At 39.3% G+C, this 10,487-nt stretch overlaps 1 protein-coding gene across 1 annotated transcript; it reads left to right on the top strand.

Annotated features, from left to right (window-relative positions):
• Window positions 1-464: 464 nt before the first annotated feature.
• Window positions 465-1,242, top strand: LOC147879737 (putative NAC domain-containing protein 94). The gene is made up of 2 exons (XM_087371592.1): window positions 465-645; window positions 908-1,242. Exons 1-2 carry the CDS (start codon window positions 465-467, stop codon window positions 1,240-1,242), a joined length of 516 nt encoding a protein of 171 aa, XP_087227718.1.
• Window positions 1,243-10,487: the final 9,245 nt, after the last annotated feature.

Raw genomic sequence — 10,487 nt, forward strand, 5'->3', positions numbered from 1 at the left:
TCTTGTGTGGTGAACCGATTGCCCCACTTCATTTTTAGACGCATCATGGAAATGGGCCCAACCTAATCATTCTCATTGATCTAGAACATAATCAAGTCACACGACAAACCAAGTTTTGTTTGTTCCAAGATTAAAAGCTTATTGTCTCCTAAAATTGGTGCCCTGTTTGTTCCAAGATTAAAAGCTTATTGTCTCCTAAAATTGGTGCCCTACCTCATTTTTAGACCAACCTAATCATTCTCATTGATCCACAACCTAATCAAGTCACACGACAAACCAAGTTTTGTTTGTTCCAAGATTAAAAACATATTGTCTCCAAAAACTTCTTCATCACGCTATAATTAGTTAAAAATTGGTTTCTCTTATAAAATAGGACACGAAGGCGGAAATCTCGCTCTTATATATCTGTATCCTATGGACTCAGCCGGCACCATTTCCGTAGGAACTGTAATCCTCGTGAAGATATGGAATTCCAATATAGTCTATCTGAAGACCTCGAGGAGACCATCCTCCCGGGTTTCCGCTTTCATCCCACAGACGAAGAGTTGGTTAGCTTTTATCTCGTCAGAAAACTTCGCCGTCAAGTGCTGCCTACCGATTTCATCTACCTCAACATCTATAAATATGACCCGTGGAATCTTCCGAGTGAGTTACTTTGCTACGTTCAGCTGTAGTTTCTTGGCTTCTGAAATTAGATGACTTGGCGGTGCGAACTGGCAATCTCTTTCCATGCATAATCCACGCGGGCCTTTTATTCGAGTTATAATTGAGCGATCAGCTATTCGTATGCTAAGGTCAGAATGATTTCCTCATATCGAGATCAGGAGAGAATAATTCTAGTTGTGTTTCTCTTTGCTTTCATCATCGAATTCAAGAATAAGGCTAAGATTTCTGCTGCAAATTTCAGGCATGGCTGCCGTACAAGGTCAAAAGGCATGCTATGTTTACGCCCCAAAGGATAAAAAATATCCCAATAGTGTAAGGCCGAACAGAGCTACCTGCTCAGGTTTTTGGAAGGCTACGGGCACCGATAGACTCGTGTACTCCTCGGACTACAAAGGAAAATCCGTGAAAGGAGTGAAAACGGACTGGATGATGCATGAGTTTAGATTGTTGGGCGGTGAAGAGCTCAGTTGCCGGACGAGACACGTCATCAACTTGAGTAATCACGAATCTTTAAACGTAAATTTATTGACGGTTGCAATTTGTATGTCCATGCTTTCTGGTCAGAACGATGATTGAGTAGATAGATAGTTTCAGCCGGATTGTCCGATGCAAGCTGAAATAGACGTCTGATCTTAGCGATCGACGTAGAGATGGACTTTGCTACAGGGATCTGCTGGATTCTCAGCCAAGGCAAGGCACCTAATAGATCACTGACTCTTGTGGAGCAGGAATCGTTGGCCATCTGCCGCATCTTCAAGCGATCAGGATCGGTTCAAACCTCGGCCGAACCTGCACAGAGAACCACACCAGAGCCACGCGCACGAGCCTCGGTGGTCCCCCCTAACGTGGCGGAAGAATCTGTGAGGTTCAGTTTTCCTGACAACAGCCAGTCTTTCGAATGCAATAGCGTGAATTCTGCCAATGATCCGTCAGTTTCCGTCATGAAGACGAACAGTATAATCAGCGGGATAGGCGGGATGACAAGGGAGGCAAACGATCAGCCAAGGTGGCCAAACGCCAAGTCAAATCAAGAGGAAGAGGAGGAGGTGATCAAAAGCATGGCGACGTTCGATGTCTCGGAACTAGACGATCTGCTCGAACTATCTACAGCTTCTTTCCCAATTGACCCGTTTGTATATGCGCCGAATACCTATGCACATTTCCTCTTGAATAGCCCACTAGCGTAAATTCACGAATCACCTGACATCGCCTTAGCTTTCACCAATCAGCTTGATTGAAAGCTCATCACAATCGGGTAGAAGTACAAAAATCTGTATGTCTCTGATCAGTCAGCGCTACGATCTCGACAAACCACAAAGGTTTTTCGTCATTCACGAGCTCCCTTGTCCAAAAACCACCACTGCATCTCATATGTGCTTTATCACATCTAAGATGTTTAGACATGTAACTCGAAACTCTATTCGTTACCATGAAGTACTGCAACTATGTACAACCAAGAGTCAATTCAGCATTGATGTATTGCTTGAGAGTTTGTGTCATTTATTATTTACATCGTACAATAAAATAATATCAATCTAAATTCAGCTTCTTATGTTGTAATACAGAGATGGGCATGTAGATAGAATAGGTGATTGTATTACATCGATCGTGATCTAGATTACAAGCATATAGAGATCGTGACGGTTAGGAGCATGTGAAACCGTTCACGTCAAGTGAGTTGAAGTCTCATTTCCTATACTCCCCATAAGACGAAAAATCTTCTAAGTAATGGAGTATGGATGTGTGTGCATACATTCACTGGTAGATGAGTCACCAATTAATAGAGTGAGAGTGTAATTACAATTCATCGAGGATCAAGCAACCAGGATACTTTTAGAGGTACTTGATTTGGATTTGAAAAGAACACCTGCAAGTAACATAATTTTTCTTACCATTGATCATACAAACTCTCTCTCCCCTTGAATGGGATGCAAAGATAAAGAGTGTAGATTCCAGTAAGAGATCTGCAATTCCATCACGTTTGCTTGATGTAACCAGGAAAATGAAGAACTTTGCACTTTGTTGGTGATTTTGCCTATCAGGCTTATTAGAGGCAACCGCATTTATGTCATCTTCATTATAGAGAAGATTATAGCCATAATGCTTGCAGGTAACCTGACCCGTCTACCACGGGCTAGACACCCACTCTGCTGGGTCTCATCTATTGAGTTTAATAAAATTTAAGGTTTCATTTCTCTCTCTCTCTCTCTCTCTCTCTCTCTATCTTTCTTGTGTGTGTGTCTTTCTCTTATCTCTCTCTCTCTCTCTCTCTCATCTTTCTACTCACTCTTATCGCTCTCTCTCTCTCTCGTCTTTCGACTCGCTCTTATCGCTCTCTCTCTCTCTCTCTCTCTCTAACTATATATATATATATATATTGGGCTCTCCTCTTGCCCCCCCTCCCTCCCTCCCCCCCCCCCCTCTCTCTCTCTCTCTCTCTCTCTCTCTCTCTCTCTCTCTCTCTCTCTCTCTCTCTCTGATCTCTCTCTCTTTCTCTCTCTCTCTCTCTCACTCACTCACTTTATATATATATATATATATATCAAGATTTCCCCCCCGTGTCTCTCTCTCTCTCCCTCTCTCTCTACTCCCTCCTTGCCTCCCCCCCTCTCTCTCTCTCTACTAACTAACTAACTAACTAGCTATATATATTAATTGCAATCTCCCCCTCCCCTCTTTTGGAGGTTGATCTCATGGGGAGGAGATCTCAAACCATAGGGAATGAGGTTATACTGGCTAAATGGACATGTTAGAAGATAGCCAGCATGTAGGTGCTCTCATTGGCTGAGTGGCATGGCTCATGGATCATTCACATAGTCAAGATGTGGCACTTGAATGGAAATTAGGGTGACTCCAGTAAGCGTTACGCAGGTGGCATTCTCCTAGGTGATTGGTCGATAGATGCATGCATGGACACTTGGAACAAGGATATTTGTGAACATGGCAGTTCTAAGTAGAGGCGTGGCTTCTAGAGACATTAGGCGACAACGAGATGTCGAGGTGGCAAACTGAGGTGATAGTGTGACTCAGATAAAGGTGGTTCATGGCACAAGTTCTCTCTCTCTCTTTGTTTGAGTTATTGTGGCTCACTCTCTATGGCAATCATATCATGCAATTGTGTTAGGGTCAGTAGTAGAGTCTGAATTAGATTGTGGAAGGCAATAAGCCCCGTAGGGATGTGCAAAATTTTCAACTCTCTCTTCTACACTTTGTTGTGCTCAATGTTTTGAAATATTATTTGGTGCACTCAAAGCTCTCATTTTGTAAATGTTTTAATTAAGTTTTGCATTTATATTGCCACTCTGTCCTACAAACTCCAAAATCCATCACCCTCTTTCTCTCTCTCTCTCTCTCTCTATATATATATATATGTATATATATATCCCTATCTCTCGTCTCTCTACTCCTCTCCTCTCTCTCTCTCTCTCTCTCTACTATATATATAGAGTCTCTCTACTCCCTCTGTCGCTCTTATCTATCTCTCTCTCTGTTGCTCACTTGCTCTCCTCTCTCTCTCTCTCTCTCTGTCTCTCTCTCTCTGTCTCTCTCTCTCTCTCTCTCTCTCTCTCTCATCTCTCTCTCTCTCTTATCTCCCTCTCTCTTATCTCCCTCGCTCTTTCTCATCTCTCTCTCTCTCTCTCTTTGCTCCTTCTCCTCCTCCTCCTCCTCCTCCTCCTCTCTCTCTCTCTCTCTTTTCCCTCCATCCCTCCCTCCTTCCCCCCTCCCTCCATCTCTCTCTCTCTCTCTCTCTCTCCCTCTCTCTCCTCTCTATCTCTCTCTCTCTCTCTCTCTTATCTTCTCCTCTCTTTCTTATCTCTCTCTCTCTTTCCTCCTCCCTCTCTCTATAGTGGGGCAATTGTCCTATAATATAATATAAATATAATTATGAATATATATAAATAAATAAGTATATATATAAATAAATAACTATATATATAAATATATAAACAATATATATAAATATAAAATATATTTAAAGTGCAGTGCATGGTGGGGAAGTTACCATATAATATAATAAATAAAAATAATATATATTATGTATATTTATATTATATATATATAAATGATATAATATGAAGTATATATATTATTCTTTATATATATATATAATAAAAAATATACATAAATTTAAGTGTATATGCTTATTAATAATTATATATATGTACTTATAAAAAATATAACTAGATAATATATATATATATAGAGTGCGATACGTGGTGGGACAGTTGCCATATAATATAATAAATAATAAAAAAATATATAATATTTTTTATAATACATATATATATATGTATATATATTATGCTATATATATATATATATATGGAAATATGTAAAATAATATATATATATATATACTTATTTATATTTTTATTTATGTACTTTTAAAAAATATAAATATAAATATAAGTATATAACTTTATAGCTATATATATATATATATATATATCGAGTGTGACACATGGTGGGGCAGTTGCCATATAATAAAATAAATAGGTAATGATATATATTTTAATTTTTAATATATATCTATATATTAATAATATAATATGGATTATATATATATGTTTATAAATTATGCAAATTATTTATTATTATATTATAAGATATCTAAATGATAGTTTTAATAATATTAGTTAATATATAATATAATATAAGATAATACATATTCACCACATGTCACCTGTTCATAGTTGCATGTCTGCCTTACCCGCAGCGCGTCGCAACATGGCTCTTTTGCGCATCTGTCTCGTGTCGCGCACCGCCAGGTATCGTACGTTCAGTTGCGTGGTTCTTGTCTATAGTCCTCCTCACAGAGTCTGCAACAGTCCGTAGCAGGCGTAGGCACAGGCAACCGCGACCTCCTCGAAGTCTGCAGTCGGTGACCCGTGTAACCGCTCAGTGTCTGCATCCCTTTTGTCGCGTGTTGATCTGCCACATGTCTCGTTGTCTAGAGTTTGCCGCATAGGCCATCTCGTGGTGCCACGTGGCCTCATCATCCCTCCTCTTTTCCCGAACCTCCCTCCTCGCCCGAACCTCCAAATCCATGACATGTCATCACGTATGGTATTTCTCTCCTTAAGAGTAAGAAGAAAAGAAAGAAGAAGAACAAGAAGAAGAAGAAGATAAGAAGATAAGGAGTAGCTCCATGATCTCCGTCGATGAATCTTCGTGAATAATGTATTTGATTAAACGGTGTAGAGGGATCGTCAACAACAAGATTGGATATCTCGCTGATGAAGAATTACCCAAAGAAGCTGATTTCCAAAATTCGGCTTCCAATTTTTGCAAGTTGGTATTAGTTGGTTAGACATATCATCCTTCTGATCCTGCCGGTAGGACATCTTGTACATTCGAGCTTTGAGGTGGTGATCATTGTTCATGGCGAAGGGTAGATCAAGCTGAGTGAGGACTATGCTGATGAGCGTTGGGATGCGTCGATTGTTGTAGGCGTGACCTTAAGGGTTCAAGTCCGTGCAATCTTTGATATAAGCCGACAGGAATAGTGTTAGGTCACCAAGATCCAGGAGGCACTTGTGTAGACGAAGGAGTAGGAACTCCGACTTCATCTTGACTTGGGGCTGGGCTATTGAAAGTGTCCTGCACTTCATTTTTCACCCAGGAACGACCCGACATGGGCAACCTTGAATAAAATTTTTGAAACGTTGGGAGAAAGAAGGTTGTAATGCCCGTACGAAAAAGGAAACTGCTTGCCCATGAACGTGATCCTTCTTGATAGCAGCTGAGGCTAGGCTCGTGTTTTTCGTATTACATGATGTCAGAATTTTGTGGTGTCGTGCCCAAGCTCTTTTGTGGAGCCATTTTCAATTTCCTGCGAGGCCTTTTGTTGCAGGCACAAATTTGATCTGCGCATTAGTAAGCACATGGGCTTCAAGGCCTTCTTGATCTGAGCATTAGTAAGCACATTGGCTTCAAGGCCTTCTCCCGAATCTGTGTCTCACGACTCTGTTGGTTTTGTTGCAAGTTCTTGACGCGGTGCTGCATTGATCGACTTTGTAGCAGCTTTGTTTACTACTTCGATCATTTCCTATATATAGGAAAAATGTTTCAGCTAAAGTGCCTCACGATCTTCTTTGTCGCATGGAGGGTCTTTGTCTCCCTTATTGTCGGTGTCTTCACGCAAGAAATTGAAGATTCGATCCAGGATTGGTAGACCGGTCTAGACAATCTGCAGAAGTCATGGCTTACTTGGACCCAATGGACATTTGATACCATATATAAGTACAAAGTAAAGTGCATAGAATGTGAATTTAATCGTGTGAAGATTACATGCATATAGACATCATGACGGTTAGGAGCAGGTAATCACAATGGGTTTATATGCGAGGAAGACTTCAAGTCTTATTTCCCATATCTTTTCAAGCATAACCTTCTACCAATAGAGATCACTAGGCTTGAAAATCCCTAGCTTGCAAATAATATCAATCTAAATTGTAACTAAAATTCATCGATTGTCTAGACTTCAAATGAATAATAAAAAATAGCTTGCAAATCTTAAATTAGGGAGACTAATTGTTGATTATAGAATCTTGTGTCATTCGATCCCTTGAAAATCCAATAGAGATCACTAGTAGTCTTGAAGCTAACATCAATCTAAATTGTAGCTTCTTATTGCATAACCCTGTACCAATAGAGATCTCTAAGCTTGAAAATCCTTTAGTTGTCTTATCTTCAATAGAATAATAAAGAATAGTTTGGAAATTAGTATTTATACTAGCATCTTGTGTGATTTCATCCCTTGCTATGATGGTGGCATTGAATCACAAGCTGCACAAAGGAATCCCTAAATTCAAATTTGATAACATGATAGTTATACTTATCCTAAAGCATTGAATGCTTCATAGGTAAACAACTTCACAATTGTTAACATGATAAACATCATTAAATGATGTAGTCATTTGAAAACAATATTTTAAAGTCTAGCTATTAATACATTCCTCAACATAGCACTCTTTAGATATTTATACTTGAACCTATTTTAGTAAAACACTCCAATAGTTTAGCTTTTGCACTTGAAGAAAAGAATACTATTTGATTCTTTCAAACTAGAGCTAAAGAGATCACTAAAAATTCAGGGCTTTGCACTCATTATTACATTCATTAGTGCTCTTGTTCATGTTCTATTCATGGTCCACTAGCTCCCTAGAATGTGGGGAACTGAAGAACAAATCACTGCCATGAGTACAATAACATGCACATTCATTAGAATTCATGCTCCTAGTCCACATGTTTTCCAAGTGACAAAATATTAGTAATCATAGTAGTGAACCACCCCCCAAAGTATAATAGCACTCACTCACCCCCCTAAAATTGAGCTTCGCCTAATGGATGCTTAGATCTATGAACCACAATCTCACCAAATGAAGAGCACTTCATAGTTGAAACTATAGAGAAGATTATGAAAATCTCACGACAACCCTTTATACTCTATGTCCTATTGTTAGGCACCCACCCAATTAGTATGCCACCACCATCATAGAAGCCAGGATGACATGGTGCTAAAGCTAGATTTTACCACATTGACTAAGGCTCACAAGAGGTTGTAGTTGGAGCACATGGTTGAACTTTGCAGTTGTCGTAGATTGTGGGGAGAATGAGGAAGATGACCCATACAATTTGTTGCAGTGCACAAAACCTAAGCACAAGGTTAAGGAAACATTTAAGGATGCTTTAGGAACAACTTATGAGAAGTGGGATGTAGTTGTCGAAGATTTTTTGTATAAAAAAACATTCAAGAGAGGACGTAATTACAAGCTACTACATACGAGTGCACAAACATGTGCGTACTCTCATCTAGTAAGAGCTATTAAGTTCTAGATGCAACCTCTGCCGCAATGAAAGAAGGGAAAGAGTGTCTTCAAATTGGATTTAGACATGCATGAACACATCTTGGGGTGTCTTGGAGCAGTGGATGAGGACGACTGAGATAGTACTAAAAAAATATATGTAGTCTCATTGCAAGGAAACGATATGTCCACTTGTCCTAGAAAATGGAATTTGTATTTGAGACTATGCTTCTTTTTAATATATCCAAAACAACCACCGTGCTGGTTTTGTTAAATTGTTTTTTTAAATCCCAAATGGTAAATCCCATGCTTGTTTTTAGTACATCCCAACAACCACCATTCTGGTTTCCCATGATGAATCCATACTTCCTACAAATCCATTCATCTTGTAATAATAGAAGCAAACCACTACACTGGTGGTGGCTGTTAATATCCTATGCAAACCATTCACCGCACTAGTGATAACTTATCCTACACTACTTCCTTGCTAACCCTATACTACTACCGTGCTATCCTAAAATTTGTTGCACAGTGCTAACCTCATTAAGGCCGAGACACTTATATCCGACCACCCATACTTTGCTTGTAGATTCAAGATTGAGAAACAAGCACGTAGTTTAGACATCCTAGCACCCTCATACAACTGTGTTGATTGAAACTTTTGCATTTTGACCTCAGACTCTGACATCATGTGTACATGGGATATAGTGTCCCTAAAAATAGAATCCATCATGTCGACCATACCCTCGTCATCATCTAGGAGACTGTAGTCTTACTCAAAGTGTGAAGGTATATGCATACCCTCGTCAGCCTCCTCATCCTGTTTTAAGATTTTGTGTAAATATAAGATCTTGTCTCAAGGTTTTGTATCATGTTCGTATCATAATGGTATCCAATATTAACCACGAACTCAAATAGCTTTGACTTACTGATAATCCATCAACACATGCAACACCAACAGTGGGTACTGGTTTGGGCTCCTCCCGATACATCTGCAAGTGGTGCATGATAATACGATGTTGATGTGGTACTTCTCACTTGCAATGAGTGCAATGATATTACAACCTCTCTATAAGCCACTCTGTGCTCCCAGGCATTGGCGCATCATCTGACGAGCTTCCACTCATCCCTTCCATCTGCACACTTCTAACATCATCAAATTTCAGTACTCCACCAGGTGCAGAGTTACTGACAGCTGTACAAAAGGTATCCCATGAGGATGACAATGAACATAAGAGAAATATTGCCTTAGTCTCCGCATCAAAATTCATCTTTTGAGCTTGAAGCTGGCTGAAAATAATATTGAATTCATTCAAGTGAGAAGCAATGGATACCCCTTCCTTCATCTGCAGCTCAAACAACCTCTTCATGAGGTAAACTTTATTAGAGGTAGTTTCCTTTTCATAAGTGGCACATAGTTTCTTCCACAAATCTTCTGTATTCTGCTCATTTACTACTATGAAATAAATTGACTCTGCAAGATGATGTCTAATAGTAGATTTTTCTAATGCATCCAACTCATTCCAATCATCCTCAGACCTATTTGCAGGCTTAGCTTTAATCCCTACCAAGGGTTTAATCTGCTTCTTTTGAATAAGCACATCCCTTATTTGTTCTTTCCACAAAGAAAAGTTTGTCCCATCAAACTTTCTAATGTTGAAAAACTCCTTTTCAAACATGGAAGAGGATGCCGTAATGCAAATAAAGCAAAATCCCAAATGCTAGTGCCTATAAGAGAGAATCACACCAAATACTAGGTGCACCCAAATGTGTATGCCACAATAGAGTGAAATATCACCAAAACTCAAAGCTCAAAGCATCAAAAGATGCATCTGACTCATGTGCATATACTATGCATCCATATGAGCAAATCTGGCCCAAAAGAAAATGCCAACTACAATGGCAATCCAAAATGCCAATAAGTGCCAAATGACTCAAGCATAAACACCGTCCACTGGCATATGCATCAATAATATCTCATCTAAGAGAGCATAGAACTATCAGTGCATCAGC

This window comes from Dipteris shenzhenensis, chromosome 33 (assembly GCF_047967505.1).
Source record: "Dipteris shenzhenensis isolate YYH24624 ecotype China chromosome 33, Dip_SZ_1.0, whole genome shotgun sequence".
Classification (NCBI taxonomy): Eukaryota; Viridiplantae; Streptophyta; class Polypodiopsida; order Gleicheniales; family Dipteridaceae; genus Dipteris; species Dipteris shenzhenensis.

Coding starts and splice junctions, on each gene's coding strand:
- LOC147879737 (XM_087371592.1), top strand. CDS start 465: ATGGAATTCCAATATAGTCTATCTGAAGACCTCGAGGAGACCATCCTC. Junction 646..907: donor TGACCCGTGGAATCTTCCGA/GTGAGTTACTTT, acceptor TGCAAATTTCAG/GCATGGCTGCCGTACAAGGT.